The sequence below is a fragment of the Leopardus geoffroyi genome, chromosome B4 (assembly GCF_018350155.1).
Source record: "Leopardus geoffroyi isolate Oge1 chromosome B4, O.geoffroyi_Oge1_pat1.0, whole genome shotgun sequence".
Lineage (NCBI taxonomy): Eukaryota > Metazoa > Chordata > Mammalia > Carnivora > Felidae > Leopardus > Leopardus geoffroyi.
Genome location: NC_059341.1, coordinates 51854225 through 51876116, shown reverse-complemented (window position 1 = coordinate 51876116; position 21892 = coordinate 51854225). Strand labels below are relative to the sequence as shown.

The 21892-nt window shown below is 36.0% G+C and overlaps 2 protein-coding genes across 8 annotated transcripts in view; one reads left to right on the top strand and one right to left on the bottom strand.

Moving 5' to 3' along the window:
• CAPZA3 (capping actin protein of muscle Z-line subunit alpha 3) overlaps positions 1 to 6768 on the bottom strand; it is a 39886-nt gene extending 33118 nt beyond the window's left edge. Inside the window, exon 1 of the mRNA XM_045464046.1 lies at positions 5704 to 6768. Coding sequence (XP_045320002.1) covers positions 5717 to 6616 — 900 coding nt within the window. The 5' untranslated portion in view covers positions 6617 to 6768 and the 3' untranslated portion in view covers positions 5704 to 5716. The remainder of the gene's footprint in view (positions 1 to 5703) is intronic.
• Positions 6769 to 6790: 22 nt separating this feature from the next.
• Positions 6791 to 21892, top strand: part of PLCZ1 (phospholipase C zeta 1) — a 45757-nt gene continuing 30655 nt past the window's right edge. The window contains exons 1-5 of one of the 7 annotated variants that reach the window (XM_045464039.1): positions 6791 to 6896; positions 7381 to 7538; positions 8569 to 8690; positions 20131 to 20362; positions 21391 to 21592. In XM_045464039.1, the coding sequence (XP_045319995.1) occupies positions 7526 to 7538; positions 8569 to 8690; positions 20131 to 20362; positions 21391 to 21592 (569 nt within the window). In that variant the 5' untranslated portion in view covers positions 6791 to 6896; positions 7381 to 7525. Of the gene's footprint in view, positions 6897 to 7380; positions 7539 to 8568; positions 8691 to 11604; positions 11837 to 17274; positions 19608 to 20106; positions 20363 to 21390; positions 21593 to 21892 lie in introns of those variants that run through there. The other 6 variants (XM_045464045.1, XM_045464040.1, XM_045464042.1 and 3 more) reach the window with 6 other exon arrangements.

The following is a 21892-nucleotide window of genomic DNA, read 5'->3' as shown; positions in this document are numbered from 1 at the left end:
GTTCTGGAAATGTTTACTTTAACATTGAAAGGTAGGATTTGTAGTAGATAATATCGGAAAAGAAGCCTAAAGTCAAGTTGATTAGAGTCATCTGTGTGATTGTTTAGTAGATGTCTTGTTTTCATTTATAGAGTGTAGGTGGACTGGGATTGGATGGATGTGGCAGTTGGATGGGAAGAGGCAGTGAGTATGGACAAAGGGACCAGTGCCAAGATATAATATTCTTGGAGGTCTAAGTCAAACTGGGAGATATGTTTATGCGAAGCTCTTCTGGTAGAGTGTGGTCAATCAATGTTGTATCTTACAATAAGTACGGTGCTAAGCGAAAAAAAAAAAAAAGCAACAAGTTTGGAAGCCAAGAGGGAAGAGAAAAATATGCAAATGATATTGAAAATAGTTTTGAAGAGCTATTTAGTAATAAGCCATGGATTATTTTCTCCAGTCCTGTTGTACCTGATGAATATTGTGGTGAATATTTTGAAGAATGGGGTGGTTGCTGAAGACTTTGGTGACTGAAGGTGATAAAGTAAAAAGAAGAGGATGGGAAACTAAGGTTTGGAGAATATTTGTGTTTGAGTGTAAGGTTCGGTGGAGGAGGAGAAATGAAACGAATTAGAGGAAGGGGAGACTAAAATGCAATTATAACCGAGGAATTAAAGGTTTTTCAGGATGAAGAAGTAGTCATCTTCTCATGACAATAACTGACAAAAGGCTATTGGAATCAACAATTATGATATTGAAAACTTTTGAGAATGGATTTTTATTATATTATTACACTGGCAGCCAGAGGTTGCAGAGTTAAGGCAGCATGATGTGGTATACAGAACAGGAGTTTTCAAGTGTGACAGACCTGATTTGGAATCCCAGTTCTGTCCCTTACCAGCTGTGTCAATTTGGCAAGGCTACTTACGAATATTCTTAGTTTCCTAAGCTGTAAAAAATAATTCCCGGTTGTCAAATTCTTATAAGGAATCAATGAGGCAGATGAAATTGCTGGTAGAATGCCTAGAACATAGCAGTCTCTTAATTAAATCCATTCCTTTAAGAAAATAATAAGTGGTAAGGATACAGAAGAAAAAGCAAGAATAGGATAATCCTTTGAAAAGTTTCATGGTGAAAGGACCTGAGACATTTATAGGGAAAATTTTTTAGGCTAGTTGGAACTGTATACACTTGCTGGTGGAGGAGAGGAGCCAAGATGGATGGGGCTAGTGAGGAACTAAGAACCAAAAAGGATAACTGAACAATCAAGAGCGTGGATGACAAAATATCAAGGACTTAGGATCAAGTGAACAGGAGGAAGAGTTAGTCTTAAAAAGGAACATACGCTTCTTTGGAGACTATTTGGCAGGAGAGAAAATAAATATATTTTTAAGTGTAGAGAGAAGCAGCTGTGGAAGCTCTTTTTGAAAGCATATGTCTTCTTGGTAAAGAGACTGCGTCGTTTACTGAATGAGGGACTGATGAGGAAGCAGAGCTTAAGTAGAGTAGAAAAATTCGAAACACATCATGAAGAAGGCTATTGGGGTCAATCAATAGAAAAGACTAAATTGACTGCTTATCAGGAGAGACTAGTGACTGATGTGGAATTGAGATCGATTTCACTAGAATATAGGAAGCAGTAGACAGAGAACCCATTCTTTAACAATAGTACCATATACTAAGAAGCTCCTGAAATTATCCAAGCAAAAGGGTGAGAATCTAAGAGATGTGTCCTGATGAGGAGACTGAGGAGAAGGTGAGATAAATAAAAAACTGGTTGAGTGACTGTGACCCGAAAGTACTTTTCATATTGATTTACTAAAATGTAATCAGTTATGTGAACTTCATAAATATGCAGAGTCTAGTAGGAACTCTATTTGATTATTGGAGACCTTATTGATAAGTAGAAAGGAGTAGTTGGGGTTTGTATACTGTGATAAAAATTTCAACAGAAAAGGAAAGCTGAAGCCTGCTTTAGCCTCAAGGCAATCCTGAGGCTAGGGCATGTCCTCAGAACATCAGGGACTCAGTCTAGTGGGTGGGTTAAAGGATCTATGCTCCTCCTGAATCTCTGCTTGAGTAGAATATGATATAGCCATTGGGCTAGCCCTCTGGACCAGCCCCGCCAAGAGGAAGGGCACAGAAATCTTTGACAGAGGATTATGTAAAATTGAAAGAAAAATATGACTTTTCAAGAACTTGATTTTCTTAAACTTGTTGGAGAAGAAATCTCTGTCCATTTGGAGTGGGAAAAGAGCAAAGGTTTTTCATCAGAGCAGTAGGTAGCCAATTGCAGCTTCAGAATGCAATCAAATGAAGGGTCACAACATCAGCTGGGGGAATCTGCAAAGGAATAAATAGTTCCTAAAAGGACAGCAGGTATTGATGGTTTACAAAATCTTAAGGTCAACTAAACCTAGCATGTTTCATACCTTTGTTACCCTTATTCATTTGTTCACTCATTCACTCATTACCTATCAAATGACAGACAGTAATGGACTAGATCCTTAAATAGACAAGGTTCCAGTCTAATGGAGCTTACATTCCAGTTGGGAATGGGATGGGGAGGAGAGAACACTGGAATATAAAAAATAATACACTGAAAGAAAACAGTACAATGAGTCCTCAGGATCTGAAGCATTTTTTGTATATGTGTGTATATGCTTGGGTATGTGTGTATATATGTATATTGCTAGAGTAGGTTTAAGTGTAGTTGTGTGTGTGTGTATGTGTGTGTTTATGTCTATGATAAAGATATAGAAAGGATTAGTTGTAGATTTTTCTGGCTATTCTAGATCCAAACAAAGAAAATAACTACCAAATAAAATCAGTGTGGGAATGATTTTGGTATAATATGGCATAAGTTAGTGAACACCTTTTTCTTTGTTTATATTCTTTTAAAGTTTGTTGCCTATCAGAGAAAACATTTGATATTTAATATTTCCAAGATTACTGTGGTGAGCTAGACATTCTCTTATGTTATTGATGGGATTATAAATTGTTAAGTGTTTCTGGCAATTGGCAATATATATTAAATATATAGGGACTTTATCTTATGGGAAATAATCCACCATGTGGGCAAAGCTTTATGCATAGAGATACTCACTATAACCCAATTAATAACAGAAATAAAATGCCAAATATTTAAATTATGTATGAATAGAGAAGTAGTTTTCTTATAGTAGGTGCATGAACTGTATGAATATCATGTAAATAATTAAAATTATGTGCTCAAGGAATTTTAATGACATGGGACCATATTTATGATATAGGAGGCTATGTAAAAAGAACAGGATAACAATTTTTATATGTTGTAATTCTTAATATGTAAAACAAGTCCATAAAATTGGATGGGAGGAAATAGGCCAAAATGCTTTATACCTGAAGCATTTTCTATGATTTGTACATATGACTTTTTTTATATGCAGAAATACCAATAAATATTATTTTAAAAACCCCACATTTCAGTGGGAATTAAATGCTCCTCTGATTGTTCTATAAACCAGTAAGTCCTATTATGGAATGTTCTGGCAAATCAGCACTTACATATATAAAACCATAATATCCATTCAAATTTTTGTTAAATAATCTGTCAGATGGGTATGTTTTAGTGCAATGAAGCAATTGTCTTGGCTGCTCTTCTTTAGAAAAGCTTTTCTTAACTTTTTAACATAACCGATTAAGGCCTGTCCTTGGTCTGTGCATAGCAAATCTGGTGAAGTAGTAGACATGGCTTTCATTTGGCAATAGTTTTACAAGAAGTGATTTTAATTGAGTAAATAGAAAGCGTAAGCTTGGATTTATGATTGGACCAATATTTCTTAAAATGTAGTGCTGGGATCCCTTGCAACAGAGTTACCACTGAAAATTGTTTAAAATGTAGATTTCTTAGCCTACTAAATCAAATCTGAGGATGGATACTGGGAAGATGTATTTTTTTTTAATTTTAAAAAAAATATTTATTTTTGAGAGAGAGAAAGAGACATAGTGTAAGCAGGGGAGGGGCAGAGAGAGAGGGAGACACAGAATCTGAAGCGGGCTCTAGGCACTGAGCTGTCAGCCCAGAGCCCAGTGCAGTGCTCAAACCCAGGAGCTGTGAGATCATGACCTGAGCCGAAGTCGGAGGCTCAACTGACTGAGCCACCCAGGCATCCCTGGGAAGTTGTATTTTTAAAGATATGCCCTAAGTAATTCTCCTGAGATTCTCTAAGAACCACCAGTTGGGGTAGAAATGTTTGAGATTTAGAAATTCTAACCTTGCTGCTCAATGCTTCTTATGTAGAATGAGATCTTTTCTCAACAGCTTGGATCCAAAATACAGAGAATTTGGCCTAGCAGTAAGTCAGAATTAGGGGATGGGGTCTCTCTACTGTTCTGTTGCAATCTTATTAGAGAGCTTTAGATTTGGAATTGTTTGAGACCATAAGCAAGTGGTCAGTCACCTTGCTGGGAATAGTAATAGGGTGACTGAATAAGTAATTTGTGGTCCGGATCCTATGAAAGTGTCCTTTGGATGAAATGCTTGCCTAAATCATTATAGAGTTTACAGCTCTTAATGAAACAGGCCTCCAGGCAGAGTGGTCATACCCTAGAGGATAAGAGCAGAGCCAGACACACCTGTCACCTACTATGTGCCAGGATGAATTAAATAACTCAAAATCTTAGATTCTTCTCTCATAAAATGGAATTACTAATAGTGCCAGCTGAATCATGAAAAGTTGTGTGCCAGTCGTTGAGCACAGGGCCTGGCATGAAGTAAGCACTTATAAATGCCTACAGTGATGACTTCACAAGAATTCAACCATGTAAGCTTGAGAGGTCAGGCTTTTCCAGTTGATTTTTTCCCAAGTTTTCTAGCTTTTCCAGTTGATTTTTCAAAGACCATCTTAGTTATCAGAAAAGCCCGGGGATTTGGGGCACCTGGGTAGCTCAGTCCATTAAGCATCCGACTTCAGCTCAGGTCATGATCTCTCAGTCCATGAGTCTGAGTCCCACGTCGGGCTCTGTGCTGACAGCACAGATCCTGGAGTCTGCCTCGGATTATGTGTTTCCCTCTCTCTGCCCCTCCCTCATTCATGTTCTGTCTCTGTCTCTGTCTCTGTCTCTGTCTTTAAAAAATAAACATTAAAAAAGAAAAGAAAAGCCTGGGGGTTTGAATAATCCCAATTCTTGGAGGGCAGGGGCTCTAAGGTTACCTCTAGTTCTTCATCTGAGGTAGATTTTTGATATCTGTTGTTTTCATGGAATATCCAATACTTATGTCACTTACTGAAATCTGCTGTCTGGGTTGGGTATGACTGAACGGAATTATGTGAATTATCACTTGCAGAGTGACTTTTCTTTGTATACATTCTCTAGTTACTAAGAAAATCAAAGGTCATTTCCAAACACACACACACACACACACACACACACACACACAATACACACAGCCTTAACCCTGGCCACCTTTGTAATACTTCTGGGTGCCACATTGTTTCAAGCTGTTTTAGGTTCTAATAGGCATCTCTGGCTTTATGATGGTTGCTACCATGAAGCACACTTACATCACCCTTTTCTTGCCTTATTGGTTAATATTCCCTGAGTAAAAGTATTTGTTACACTTTTCCTTAATTTAAACTTACATTTGTCAAGTGATAGGCATCTCTAGTGGCTTCTTAACTTTAGGAAAATACCAACACCCCTCCTGGAAATACCACTAAATCAGGCTGAGACAATTACCAGGAGCAATCCTTTAGATTATCCAGTTGCATAACACACTTCTTGAATAAATGACATAACCTAATTTAGGATACATCACCAAATTCAAGTCAGAGAGTATCCTTTGCCAGTCAATAAGAGTGCGGGTCACTGGAAGATCTCTTCGTAGAATTTTTCTCAGGGCTTCGTTTGATAACTCCTGTAATTCTTCTAAGACTGCAACTTGAAATATATTCTCTTGCTCTTCCACAAGCCTCGCAAAACTTAAAGCCAGTTGAGCTTGGTTAACTATTTCCAAGCTTTCTTTCAGGTCCTTGGAGATTTCAATATGAAGGTTGACAGCCTTGAAGAAGTGAGCTTGCACAAAAATTCTTCCTGTTACTTGGGTTAGAAACGGATTGATTTGGAAAATCCATTTAGATTTCCAAAGGCCATTCCAGCAGTCTCTTGTTTCATAGCTGTGGTCCTCAATGCACGCTATCAAGAACTCCTTATTTTTCACGGTTTTTCTCAGCACGTTGCAATTTCCTTTTGGGTAGTGATCACTCACGTACAGTTTTAAGGCACACAGAACAACATTTCTCAGGTATTCTGTCTCATTCCGAATGATACCGTGACTTTGGATGTCTTTTAACTGGTTTTGAAGCAGGTCGAATTTGAAAGAAAGTTTGCTTTGATAGTCAAAAAATCGGTAGTCACCCATTACGTTGTGGTGAGACAAGAGTACTGGATTTCCATCGATAGAGAGTGGTACACAATATTTCTGGCAGTGTTGGTGGCCTGCACACTCACCTTGATGGTGCATAAGTTTTTCATCACGGATAAGCAGACAGAGATCATCAAAGACATTTACAAATTCCCCTGGAGGAGCCTGTATCAACAGTCTGCGAATTACTCTTTCTTTTTCTTTCCTACTCAGAACGCTAAGTGACATGCTTGGTTGCAGCAGAAGCAAAGCTTCTGAAATAAAGAGTGTTCAAAGGATGAGAAAACATTCCATGAGACACCTTTCCCATCAAGGTGTTAAACATTCAAGCTTAAGATTACTATGGCTAATCATGAAAACAGGTTGTCTTGCAAGCTGAGTCTCCTGATGAAGTCATAAAGAACCTTTCTCTATGAAGTGTGGAACCTTTGATGATGTCACCATGGGTGTTCAGGCCAAAAGAAAAACATGACGGTCACCTGACAGCGTGGTACCCAGCCATTCAGCTGTATGTATTTTGAAGATTTTAAAAACTTAGCCTCCCAAACAGCCTTCTTCAAGAGCGGTGTGTCGCTGTGGGCATTCTATGTTGTCAGGAATCTACAGAAGCAGCCTAGAGTTTCTAGAGAGGGTTTGGCAGCCCTTTGCACCTTTGGGGACCACAGTGGCATTTATTTATCCTCGGGCCCTCAGAATATTCTCCCCAAACCCACTGGAAGCACATTATGCCCATAAGTTTCAGGGGGGTTCAACAAAAGAGTAAAAATAAAACAAGATATGATGGCAGTTGACAGAAAAATGCCAAACATTATACTGCATTATAACCATTGAGGGTTTGAAGATTGTTAAAATGTAAGCAAGAAGCCAGAAACTTTCAAGGGCAGTGAAATGCAGGGACCACATCTGGCATGTGGATTCTATGGGATTTAATTGTGAGCTATCTCCAAAGAACAAAGGCGCAAACCACTCTGTATTTTCTGCTTTCTCTCTAGAAAAGGGTCAGAGGCAACAGCTGATGAATATCAAGAAATTCCTTTACTACAAAAGGGCAGAGTTGACTATATTTGAAACCTGTGACAACATGTAATGGGGAGAGACTACTAAGCAAGGAGAAGCATAACAACAGGTCATGAAAATATGGAGAACAAATATCCATTCAGAAGTCCTTTCTGTTCTTCTTTTCTCTTCTTCCTCTTAATTAATCCCCTTTACTTGATTCCTCTTTCTTTTTGAAGAGTCTGGAAGTTAAGCCTCTCTCATTTAAGTATAAACCTCTTCCTTCCATCCGTCCTAAGCTTTTCTGCATTTCCCTTACTTCCTGTCTTTTTCTTATGAGAACATGAGCTTTGCCATATTAAGTCATAGCCTTTATATGTGAGGGCTTTTCATTAGTTTTAGCAGTCTGAAACTGAGTGGAATTTTGAACAATTTTCACAAGTACCTTTCATGATATTATAAGTTGTCATATTAATTCCCAACTTCAGTTTTTCCAATTGAAGTGTCCTAATTTTTTTGTAGTTTGTCTGTATACAGTAAGTAAGCTTGATTATTTTAATTTTCTATTCATACCAAATATACACTCAGCATGGCATTTTTAACCCTTTTTGGTGGTACTTAAAATATTGCCTTTTTTTGGCACGTGTAGCTGGACATCTGGCTAATGTCATGGTAATAATAATTATATCAAACATGGTAACTATTTATTGAACACTCAGTAGCAGAAACTGTGTTCAGTAATATATTGAGAACTTATGCCCCCACTTTCCCTAAATATTAATTTGCTCACCTTTCAGATGAGGAAAGTGAACTTGAGAGACATCAAGTGACAGGGAGATCTTGAAGCCCAGCTGTCCCCCAAGTCCATGTCTCAGGAAATAGACTGTATTTCCCAAATAATAACTTGATTCCTCAAATGTTTATTTTTATTCTTTTCCTGTAATTTTTATTCTGTTATGTATGCCCTCTCATACCTTCACTACAGAATAGTACCTACTTAATTTTGTTTTAACCATAATTTATCATAGAATTATTTTGTCACTTAAGCAAAAGATAGACTATCCCTTAAAAATAAAAATAAAAACGTTAAATTGAAAAGAAATCAAATATTTCCTTAGGCATTTTAAGTCCTTAATGATTTTCTGTGAGAATTTCCTTAACTTCTTTTTTTGTGCTTCATACGTGGTTTTTGTCGATGATTCGGGATGAATTTAGAGGTGGAAAAATTAACCTAGAAAAAACTCACAAATTACTTGAAAAATTAGATATTCAGTGCAATTATGTTCATGTGAAATCTATTTTTAAGGTGAGATAATATCCACCCCTCTCTGCCCCACCCTATGAAGGACTTAATCCAATATAGGGGAAATGTCAATAGCTACTTGAATGCTTTCTACAGAAAATACATATGAAAAATTAGTCTCTTGAGAATTAAAGCAATTAATTATGCTAAATATATTTACAATCAAGAAGGAGAGAATTTAGGTAGGAGATAAGATAAGTTAATGGTAAAATTTGAAATAATACCAGATTATTAATTTAGCATAATTAGCTGAAGATACAAGAATGTTCATGTAAGATTAGGATTGGTCATATGATTAGATCAAAATCACATAAATGAAGAAATGGTAAATGGATTAGATGTTAGTGATTTATAGAAGGAAAACGAAATCTTGAGAAAAATGGTATTTTACTCACTTCAAAGTAGAAAATCATGCCAGAAGTTTTCTTTGTTTGAAGAACTAGTGGGGATGGAAACTGGATCAATTTTTTCACTAAAGGACAGAGGGAAAGATCATCAATAAGTAAGAAAAATCCAAGCACTCAGCTGAGTTTTGTGCTAGGAAATGGCAAATTTCTTGGCAAATCAAGTAAAAATACTGGATTGGCTGCTTAAGTTAAGAAGATGGAAATCCTGAATATGATACTGTTTTCTGAAAGTGACTACCCAGATAACAGTCTGTGAAGTTCTTACCATTAATACAAACTGGGAAACCTGTGTTACCTGCCTGTAAGCTAACCAGTTAGCCTGATATAATTTCATGGATGACGGCCGAGGCAGGCTTTTGGTTCAGAGAAAATAGCCTTGTTACAAAAATAGCCATTGCAAGGGTATCAGCATTTTGGTGCTATTCTCCAAGTCTCAATTCCCAAAGCATGATGTGAAGAGGGCCAACTGACAGAGGCACATGCCCTGGGTTGTCTTATCAGAGAGGGGCCTCAAGTTTAAGGAACCCAAATCTTTTATTACAGGAAGTAAGCCTGTCTGATCTTTGCCCTGGAGGGTGCCCTTATCATTATTATCATGCACAGTAAAGAAACCTGCTTTTTCCCCTCGAGGGAGATATTATCTTTTCATCATGCAAACATCCTTGAAAAGCTAGTTCTGAAGTAAGTGTTGGTGCCTCTGCTGGAAAACTTGCAGAGACACAGGAGACCATGGAGCAGCCCTATCAAGTACTTCTCTCAACAAGATTTAGCCCCCATGTTTACAAATCACAAAGAGGAGGTTCAAAAAAAAAAAAAAAAAAAAAGCTGCACTTCTCAAGAGACTGCAGTAAAAGACAAAAGTTTCAGATTGTTTTTTATGAATGCAAGTAGTCCGTGCTGCCATAAGCTATCAGAATTTTAAGCAACTCATGTCTAATATTATACCTGAAGAACACAAGGTTTGTGAAAGATCTTCACAAGTAGAACTTCCCCCAGTGGTATCACTCAATGGGAGAACCAAATAAGTACTTTTTTGGTTTAATAAAATTCATGTTCAACACAACAGAGAGGTAATATATTAAATCTGTATCAAATGTGAAATGTGATCAATCTTATTCAGTGATTATCAGGTTGCTTTGCATTACCTGCAAAATGAAGATATGTGTCTGAGATGTACTTGAGTAAAGTGCATGCCCTATTAAAAAGTGTCATGTAAAATGTGCAACAGTTCTAACAGGTAAAGAAATAGGTCATTAATTGATATTAACAATTATTTAGACGTGAGAGGGTGAAGGTCTAGTTTGTTTAGCAAAACCTTTCCGGAATGGCTATGAAAATAATTTTTATAATTGCGGGACAGAGATTGCTTAGAATTCTTTAAAAACCTCTTTAAAATGGCCTCCAATAATTTAAGCATAAATTGCATATAAACAAGGCTGATGATCATGACAAGAAATTCTTATCAAAATAATTCCCCTAGGCCCTTGAATAGATGATACTTTGTTGCCTTTGGCTACATTGCCATATATGCATTAAGAAATTAATTAAATAGAATGCTAGGGAAGGTGTATTGGCTAATGAAATTTTCTGGATAGCTAAAAATTAAGCTTCTTAAACATTGGACTGTTTTGCTTCAACTTTTATTGTTTATCTTTCCAAAATTCACGGTACACCTTGTAGCCAGAGTAAATGCAATGAATCTTAAAGAATCTTATTTTGGTGACCAAAATCTTCCAGCTTCTCAGGGCTATTGTTATTGGCAAGCTCAGTGGGCGTGGAGATTCTTCACTCCATCAGATCTTCCCTGTTCAGTACTTGGCAAATCAGAAATTTCCCTAAGCAAATGTCTTAACCTGCAGAATGGGGAAACTAATATAGTTATCTTGCCGGATTGTGCTGAATAGTAAATATTATTTGTGAATGTATCTAGTATAAGGCTTGGAAAAAAGTAGGCACTCAATAAATATTCTTTGAAGTATATCAATCATAACTGTTCAAAAAATATAGGAAGTTGCATTACATTTATTGATTTCTTAAGAAGCTGGCATAAATTCTGATGTGAATTTATTTTCTTATTGGGTGAATATTTACTATGAAATTTAAGTAAAGAACGTGTACCTTTATGACCCTGGCAAAATATTCACATTTTCATTTTACAAAATCAATTCTTGAGCCATGACTTGGGGAGCAATTCTGTAAGATTTTGTTTTATCCCTTTATTAAAAAAAAAACTTTATTGCTTTTACCATTGTCATTAATTTGTAGCACACAATATATTTTATAAGAAATATTCTGTGTCATTCCAATATATATTGCTAGTCTGAGATTACATTCTTGATTGTTAGTTGAGTATGAAATAGCATCCTTCTTAATTTTAAGAATTCGTATTATTATAGGACTTACCTTAAGTTTTCAAATTCTCTAAGCAGTTAACAGCCATTATTAAATCTATAGGATGTCCATGGGACTCTGTTAGAAACTGTGGATTGTAAAAAATTAATAAAGTGCTCTCTCTCTCTCTCTCTCTCTCTCTCATCAGGAGGAAAAGAAATACAGAAATATTTTATAAGTAGATAATAATAAATATCATAGTTAATAATTACAGGGAATCTGAGAAGACAGAGACTCAAACTTGGGCATCTATAACAGAGGCTGTGGTACAGAGAGCATTCTTATTGTCCCTCGAAGAATAAGAAGCAGTATATGTAGATAACAGTGTGAGAAGTGCTTGGCAAATAAAAGGTAACAATGTATGACTTGCATATAGGATGAATGCAAGGAAGTGATGAGGAATGCTAGGTATGGCCAGATCACAGAAGTCCTGAGGTAGGTTACAGAGTTTGGATTTTTTTTTTATAGACGATGGGTAGCCATTGAACTTTTCTGAGGAGGGAAATAGTGCAAAGTTTAGGATATATCTGGCAGTAGTGTAGGGTGGTTTGAAAGTTAGAAGGTAGAGAGAGGAGGTAAAGTATTTCTCTGCTGTGTCTGCCCTACAAATCTGCAACTTGGGTCAATTCAGCTACATATTGTTTGGTTCCACCACAAGTTTATGATTTCCTATTTTAGTTGGTCTGCCACAGTCTAAGCTTATTTTTAATCTTCTCTCAAAAATAAATAGCTATATATCCTTTTCTCTTTTTTTAAAAAATTTTTAATTATTTTTGAGAGAGAAAGAGACAGAGAGACAGAGCATGAGTGGGGAATGGGAAGAGAGAGGGAGACACAGTATCTGAAGCAGGCTCCAGGCTCTCAGCATAAAGCCTGATGCAGGGCTCTGAACTCACAAAGACTGAGATCATGACCCAAGCCAAAGTTGGACGCTTAACCAACTGAGCCACCCAGGCGCCCCACTCCATATCCTTTTCTAAAAGTTATATTCTCTCCTGTAGCAAATAAACTGAAAGACACCTTTACATTTTTTTCCATTTCCTCAATGATTCATTGCAATAAATTTTGCCTTCATACCTACCTTGAAAACCTCTATTTTTAAAATGGTAAATACAATGGTTAGCCTCTCTGTGCATTTTATTTATCCCTCTTTTCTTAAACTACTCCTATTCTCATTTCTATGACATCACTTTTTTTTTTGAAAATTTCTGAACTTTCCATCTGTCCTTAATTTTCTTTCTTTTTACTTTACATATAATTCCTGAACGATCTTATTAACTTTTCTTTTTTTTTCCAGTTTTATTGAGATGTAATTGACATATAACATTGTCTTAGTTTTAGGTGTACAACATGATTTGACATACATTGAGTTGTATGTATATATTGAAAAGTGATTAACAAGTTTAGTAAACATCCATCACCTCACATAGGTACAAATTTCTTTTTCTTGTTATTAGAACTTTGAAGATAACTCTTGTAGCAACTTTCAAATATGCAATATGGTCTTACTAATTTAGTTACCAGACTGTGTATTACATCAGCAGAACATGTTATTATATATCCTACATCAGTGTTAGCTATGGTCATCATGTATATTTCATCCCTAGTACTTGTTTATCTTATAATTGCAAAATTGTACCTTTTGACCACCTTCACCCAGTTCTTCCACCCCACCACCCCTGCCTCAGGCAACCATCAGTCTGTTCTCTGTCTCTATTAGATCAGTTTGTTTAGATTCCACATATACGTGAGATCATATAGTATTTGTCTTTCTTTGTCTGACTTACTTCACTACATAAGGGCCTCAAGCTTTATCCATGATGTCAAAATTTATAGAATTTCTTTCTTTTCTATGGAAGAATAATATCTTATTCACATTTTCTTTATCCATCTGTTTATAGACACTTAAGCTGCTTCCATGTCTTGGCTATTGTAAATATGGCTCAAATAAACATGGAAGTACAGATACCTTTTCAAAATAGTGATTTTGTTTCCTTTCACTAAATATCAGGAAATGGAATTGTATGATATGGTAGTTCTATTTTTAATTTTTTGAGTAATCTTCACATTGTTTATAACCCTTATTTGAATTCTTTGTTAGGTAAATTGCTTATCTCTGTTTCATTAAGATCTGTTCCTGGGGTTTTATCTTGTTCTTTTATTTGGAACATATTCCTCTATTTCTTCATTTTCTTTTACTGTCTGTGTTAGTTTCTGTGCATTAGATAGAACAGCCACCTCCACCAGCTTTGATGGAGTGGCCTTGTTTAGAAGAAGAACCTTATTGTTCATCCCAGACTTAGCTTTTGTTTGTCTCTCAACCTTTGCAATTGTCCAAGCAGCCTGCTTTATTCTTAGTGGCTCTCAGTCACTGAGGGAGTGCCAAGACCCATTAGTGTTCCTAAAGGGAGGATCCCAGTCAGCACCTAGATGTGGGCTGATTAGATCCCTCAGGCAGTAGCTTATAAAGTATACCTCTTTCAGGCAAAGACTGGAAGCAAATGTCTCTGTCATCTCCCTCTGCACCAAGCTCCTGAGGGACAACTAGACAAGGATTTTCTCTTTGTTTACCACAATTCTGCTGAACCTGTGAGCACAAACCTCTGAGTGGCAGCTGTAAAAGCTGGAGTGCCAGATATGTACACACACGTGTTTCAGGGAGATGTTAGTGATCTGGAGGGAGATAGAGGGAAAGCAGAAAGATGGTACCTACTGGCTTCCCTGATCTCTGGGGAAGACTGTAGGGCCCCAATACCTGTGTTAGATTAGAAGCATGACTCTCAGGCTATGGCTTTTAAGGTGACCAAGTAGGCCTCTTTCAAGGAAAAACTACATGTTAGTCTATACCTCCGTGCTAAGCTCTGGTGGGGACTAGCCACCAAGAGTCCTTGTGAGCTGTTAAGAACTCTTTACTATAGTTTCGTGGATCTTGTGGACACAAGCCCCAGTTGGCCTTCAGAACTAGGTATTGGTAGGACTTATCTCTCAGGTGGAAGTCTTAAAATTTGGGGCATTACAAGTTAGATCCAAACCCTTCACTCCTCAGGGAGAGCTGAGGGTTGTGTGTTCACTCTCAATTATATGTCATCCTGTTAGGGGTGATGTCTGTGGAGAGATTGTGTCTCAGCCTCTCCTACCCATTTTGATATAGAATTTTTTCTCATTTGCTCAATATATAGGCAAGTTAGTTCACTCAGCTAGTTTCCAGGTATCTTTCAGAGGGAATTGTCCCATATGTAGCTGTATATTTGGTATGTCTTTGGAAGGAGGTGAGTTCTGGACTTTCCTATGTCACCACCTTGTTGACTTTCAATGGCTTCCATTACTACTGTAACGGGAACAAAGCACAAATTTTCTATCCTGAACGACAAAACCATATACACGCTACTATTTGTTCATCGCCTGCCATATTCTAGGCCCTGTGTTAGGTTTTTGCATGCACTATTTTAACAAACATCCACGGAAGTCGTTACTAGCCTCTTTTTACACATTAAGATATTGAGGTGAGGAATGTTGATATGGTTTATATCATATTACTGTGGAGATTCATATCTGGATCTGTCTGCCTGCAAAATCCTTGTTTTTTCTCCAGTAATACATTAGTCCCCACTTCCCATCCCAATCGTCTACTAGTTGTCTTGGCTTAGATGAAGATACTTCAAATTTAATATGTTTAAGTAACCATCTTTCCCTTCAAAACTGTCGTCTTCTCTTTTCTTGGTGATGGAAGCACCATTCTTTCAGTTATCCAAGCCAGAAACCTGGGAGATTCCGGGACTCTTCCTTTTACCTTAACTCCACATCCAATTTTCAAATCTTTTAAGGTGTATTTTATTTCTACACAAAGTCAATTGGTCTCCAACTATTTGCTACTCAAGGCGTGCTCCTCAGACTAGCATTTCTGGCATACCTTGGGAACTTGTTAGAAATGTAGCATCAGACGTACTGAAGCTGACTGTGCATTTTAACAAGTCCCTTGGTGACTTATATGTCCATTAAAATTTGAATAGCCCTACGAACTGGTTCCTTGCTTTGAATCCTAGCATCTCCCCTCTTTATAGCTGCCATAGTAGTCTTTCTAAAACAAAATCTATATGATTTCCCTCATTAAAGCTCATCAGCAACTCACTGGTTGAGAATGAAGTCTGAGGGCTTCAGGGCCAAGGGCCCCTTGGATACAGTTTTGACTTCACCTTTATCTCTCTCACTGAAGCTTTACTAACATCCTCTCTAATAACCTGTTTTGTACTGTTACGTGTTTATTTACTCTGATCCCAACAATTAGAATAACCTTGTCCCCATTTTCAGGCAACTATCTTCCTTGTCATTGAAAGCTCATCTCCAGGATCACCTTTTCTATAAAGACTCTCTTTTTGTCTCCAAGAAGAATCACTGAACTTTCTTTGTCTGTTGTGTATAAAGTTTCTATTATAACACTTTCATACTGGCTTTCCTTTTCTAGAATATGAACGCCCAGAGGGCTCTGATAAGGTGTTGCCTTTACATCCTTATTACCCAATTTCATTTCTGCTTCAAATATTTAGTTAGGAAGAAAGGGAAGACAGAAGACAAAGTTGTTAAGCAGTTTCGAGTAGTATGTCAGGGGCGCCTAAGTGGCTTGGTGGGTTATGCATCTGACTTGATTTTGGCTCAGGTCATGATCTCACAGCTTGTGAGATAGAGCCTCACATTGAGCTCTGCTCTGACAGTGCAGAGCCTGCTTGGGATTCGCTCTCTCCCTCTCTTTCTGCCCCTCCCCGGCTCACATGTGCTTGCTCTCTCTCTCTCTCTCTCTCTCTCTCTAAATAAATAAATAAATAAACTTTAACAAAATTAAAAAAAAAAGTTAATGTCAGATCCTGTGATATATTTAGAATACTTTGTTTTTAGTGTAATTTTACAGACAAGTTTAAAACACCTCATCTTAATTTAAAAGTAAATTCTATGTTTTGATAGATCAACTTTCTTATATGGTTGTTTATTTTAAGAGACATCTCAACTTTTTACTAGCAAACTAAGCAGTGGAAACCGGGAACAACATGAAAAGCTTTGATTCTGTTCTCTGAAAGTATACTATCAGAATATCAATAGAATTATTTTAATATGTTCTTTTAGCTTCATGTTTTCAACCATACGTTTAAACATACAGTCACTGATGTCCTATGCTAGGGTAGGTCCAGTACTAGGCATTGGGAATAAAAAGAATAAAATATCTATCTTCATGGCATTTATGATCTTAAGGTACGAGATATGTTTTTAAATTATACATAAACATTGAATGAGTTTTTTGATAAAGTTCTTTTTATAATGCCTTGTAAAAAAAAACCACTTAATGAATATTTTTTTAAACAAAACTGGCTTCATTACTCTTATTTTATGCTGTACTTATAAATGATTAATATGTAACATTTCTAAAAGCTACAATATTCCCTGAAGTGGAGCCTGGCATTTTGCATATTTTCTATGATGTGTATTTAAAAATATCTTTTCTTATTCTTCCTAGGTTTAGGGATATATTAACTCCTTTATCCAATTAAATGCACATATTTCACCAGAATTACAACATTGTTTAGGTGATAGATCATATTCTGAATACCTCCAGCCAGGCACTCTTTTAGGTACCAAGAGTATAAGAAAAAAAATGGCAAACTTCCTATCCAAGGCAATTCTAGAAGAGATTTAGAAAAAAAAAAGGCTTTCACTCCAGTGTAATAAACTCTATATAGAAGAAGATGCAGAGTCTTATAAAAACTGAGAGGCAGGGGGATATCTAATGTGGCCTGGGGAGAAGACAGGGACTTTGGGAAGACTTCTAGAGTAAGACACTTTTTTCAATAGTCAGTAAAAATAAAAATAAATAAATAAATAAATAAATAAATAAATAAAATAAAAAAAAGAATGAGTAAAAATTAGTAGGTTAGGAAGTTAAAGAAGGGTATTCCAGACAGAAGAAACAGCCTATTCAGTAGCAAGAGAGCTTGTTATTTATGCTATAACTAATTCAGAGCATCAAAAGTATGAGGTACAAGGAAGAAAGGAATGAGAGCAGTTGCCATTAGTGACATCTTAAAGGACCCTGGATGCCAGACAATGCAGTTTGGATTTTGTCTGGAAGACAAAAAAGAAATACTGAGCAATTTAAGAGGTAGTTGAAGGGATTGGATTTGTATTTTACACAATTTAATTTTGCTTATATACTGTCAATATGCACAGTGGTGTATTGACATGTATGTCTTTCTTCCTGCTGCTTTTCTGTGGGATTGGGGACAATTGACATATGATTTCTGAACTCCAGTTTCCTCCTACAGGGGAGATATTAAATTAATACATTGTTATTCTATCTGCTTCAGCCACTATGATGTGTCTCAGTCCTCAGATTTGAATCTTTCTTGCTCATCACTTTCCTTCTTCCCTCTTCCCCTGCTGCCAATGCTGTTACCCAGACTCCATGATTAGTGACTTCTGTTGCTTTCCATTTCCTTCTCTTTCTACTAAAATTAAAACTTCCCATCTTCAGTAATACAATTTTCACGTGTTGTGTGGGGTTTTTAATTTTTGTCAATTTAATTAATTTTTGATGGTTGACTCCTCTGGGTAGGATCAATTACAGCAATTATTTGGATTTGTGAAACTTTGAACTTTACACCTTTAATGCTTTCTAGTATCAGATGACAACTTTGATCTTTTGGGAAAAACAAAACAGAACAAGTCAGATTGCCAAGTTTAAACCTTGCCCGAAAGTAATAAAACTGTTACTACTTGGTGGATAATGTATTTTATTTTACACTGCTATTTAGTAGGACTGTAATTTTTAATTTATACAATTTTATATAACAAAATTTTCAGGAATTATGGGCGCACTTTGGTTTTTATGGGCTTGTTAAAGATCTTATAACAAATTATGAGTGGGATGGGGCTAAAATAAAGTAAATTTAATTCTATAACATTGACTTATGTAGACTTCAAAATCCAGAATTTAAAAATAGTAAGTCGAATCTTGTTAGTCAACTAAGATAAATTGATAATATAAATTACTCTAAGATTACATAATTTTAAGGAGCTCTGGGCCTGATTTGACAACCATAGATCCCAGCCTTTCTCTCAAACTTATCTCCGTCTCATTCCCACCTGGGGCTTTATTTCAGTTCCTGCTTCTGCAAGTTGCTTCGTACACATGGATTAATGTTCCTTTGTGAACTGAACTGGTGCTCTTCCTGTTTGATTCCCAGCTCCGACTGCCTCTTGGATCATTCATATCAAACTGGTCTACTACTGAAATTTTGCTGATGAAATGAATAGATCATTTCCAGCATGTTTACCCCCTGTTGTACCCTGGGGATTCATTTTATAGGCACAAGTGCAAAAGAGGAAACACTAGGCTGGATGATGTGAGGGAAGCAGAACTTGATAAGATATAACCATACATTGATATTTGCAGCTACCATTTAATGCATCTCCAGTCCTCACAGCAATTTGATGACATAGGTAGTGCTATCCCCACTATGCAGATGAAAATTATGAAGCTCAGAGAGTTTAATTTATATGTCCCAAGTTCCCATCTATTTTGGAGCTAGGAATGTAATGTTAGCTCCTTCTACTTACAAATTGTCAGATTTCACCACATTACAATGGCCCTTCAACACGTGTTCCTTGTACTCAAGCTCTTTACAATGTAATGAGAAAGAATGTCAATAAATAGCCTCTTTTGAAATTAAATTTCCTTCTAAGGTATACTTCCTATAACCCCCATTTTTTTTTGGTAAATGATTCTACTAGTTTTTATTCTAACTCTCCCTGATTCTAGACATTCCTGACTTCTCTCTCTCATGCATGTAAAATTTAATAAGTTGAGTCCTTCTGACTTCTCTGTTCATAATTTTGCTGATACCAGTTCTTTTGTTTCTACTCACCACCTCCCGCCTGGATTGCATCTTCTCTGATCCATCTTACAGTTCTATCTCTTCCAATTGGTTATGCAAACTAATCATTCTAAGCTTTTACTTCTGCTAGTCATTTTGCTACTCAGAAACCTCACAGTGTTTCTGTTACTTTTAGTAACTGGACCCAGCCCACTTTGTTTCTGTCTCATAAAGTTCAAACATGAATTTTCCAGAAGAGCCAGGTGAATCCACTCTTTCTTATTGGAACCTAACTTGTTTGTCCCTGCCCCTAATTCTTCAGTGATTATGTACATTCCACTTCCTTAAGATACATAACTACCTCATTTACTGTAGTATTACCGCCACTATTGGAGTTTCTGTAGCTTACAGTGACCTTGAATGTCTGATTTACTCTGACGTTTACACATACCTGTGGCATGAGATTACATACTGTCTGGTTTTAAGAAGGTACTGAAGGAGAGTGGAAGAGAAAAATGAAATGTATAATTGAAAGACAACCTAGAATCCTGGTGATTTCCCACACCTTTTTCCATTCCCAATGTGGCCACTGGGTTTTAGGTGGTGATTTTTCACTTTGGCGTCATTTCGTGCAGTTTTATAGATTTTATTTGAGATGTGAATCCAATGTAAGATTCATCTTCCGTCATATATTAGTTGTTTTATATATTATAAAAATACTCTAACTTATTTATTTTGTGTTTTTTATATTCACCATGTGAGCCCACCAGTCATTTTTTTTAGTAGGATAATGACAGGCTGAAGCAAGGAAGAATCACCATAGAAGAATTTAGATCAATTTATCGAATTATTGCGCACAGAGAAGAAATTGTTGAGATTTTCAACACGTATTCTGGTAACCAGAAATTTCTTGTTGAAAAAAACCTGCTCCAATTTTTGATACAAGAACAGTATATACTTGACATGAGTCAAAATATTGCTTTTGAGATCATTCAGAAATATGAGCCTATTGAAGAAGGTATGCTTGCATTTCAAAGTTTTATCAAATATTTAAATGCAATGTACTTTTTATGAATTACAGTTCTCAAATTCAAATTTTTGAATGGGTCAAATTTGTTCTGGATAAAATAAAATATTGGCAGTTTTATTTCTATATTTTATAGACTGTATATAAAGCTTTTAGGAAACTACATTGTGTAAACAATTACATTCTTTCCTACCTCACTGTCCAGCTTCTTCTTCTTTTTTTTTTTTTAACTGCTTCAGTATATCTCGTAAGTGTTCAGAAATGAGCTTAAGCATGGAAAGCAGGATGAAATTCTGTTATGTGTACTGTAATGAAAGAAAGCATGTTCACTTTCATTAATAAGAGGAAAACCAAGTAATAGGCAGTTTTCTACTTTCATACATTACATTATTGAAAATATATAGAAATATTAAATTAGCTAAGTGAAAACTATTCTAGGAAATGAATAAGATATTACAAAATTACTACTTTCTCCATTGTGTATACACGTAATTGTCTACAACATTTCATAAACATTAAATTTTGTTTGCTCTTCCTTCACTTTTGAATATAATCATCTGGTCTAAACTAAATGGCCATCTAAGCTAATAATGTATCAGCGAAAACTAATCTAGGTGATCAGTGGCCAGACCACTGAATACACTTGAGTTAGTGGGGAGAGAGTAAAAAATTAGCAGGAGGCAGACTTCTGGGGTTCTATAATGTTTTGTTCTTTGAGCTGGGTGCTGGTTTTCTAGATGTTTAGCTTATGGAATTTCATTGGCCTATGATATATGTATTTTCTTGTATGTATTTTTAAAATATTAAAAAACCAGAGATTAAATAATATACTCTCTACTTGAATGTTGATATAGAACAACTAAGGGTACTCATTAGAAAAAAAATTTGTTTCTACAGTAAAATTAGAAATAGTATCATTATTAATTTTAAATATTTTAGAAATATGCTTTACTATTGAATAAGTGAGATGTAATTTTTATACAGTTAACGTTATTTCTGCATCCTTTTATTTTTTATAGTTAAGAGAGCACATCGGATGTCATTTGAAGGTTTTATAAGATACATGGGTTCATCTGAATGTCTAATATTTAAACCTGATTGTGGAAGAGTTTATCAAGATATGACTCAACCACTAAATGATTATTTTATTTCAAGTTCACATAATACCTACTTGATATCTGACCAGTTACTGGGACCAAGTGACCTTTGGGGATATGTAAGGTATTTATTTTGATTTTTATAACCACTACATCTTAAAACACTTGGAATTTCCAATAAGTGGTAATTCACAGTGAAAGTAGGCTTGCATGTTGTACAAAAACATAGGAAAAAGAAATTTTGATTTGTGCATCTCTTGGAGAGCCATCCTTTGGGTGGCTATATAATTATTCTGTGTTTTAGTATCATTCATTTTCCTTCTAATTCTGTCTGTTGACCTCCTCTGCCTGGTTATTGGCCAGAGGTTTCCTGAATGATTTGGATATTTCTTATAGAAAATCATATGAAGAAGAATTTTCTTAT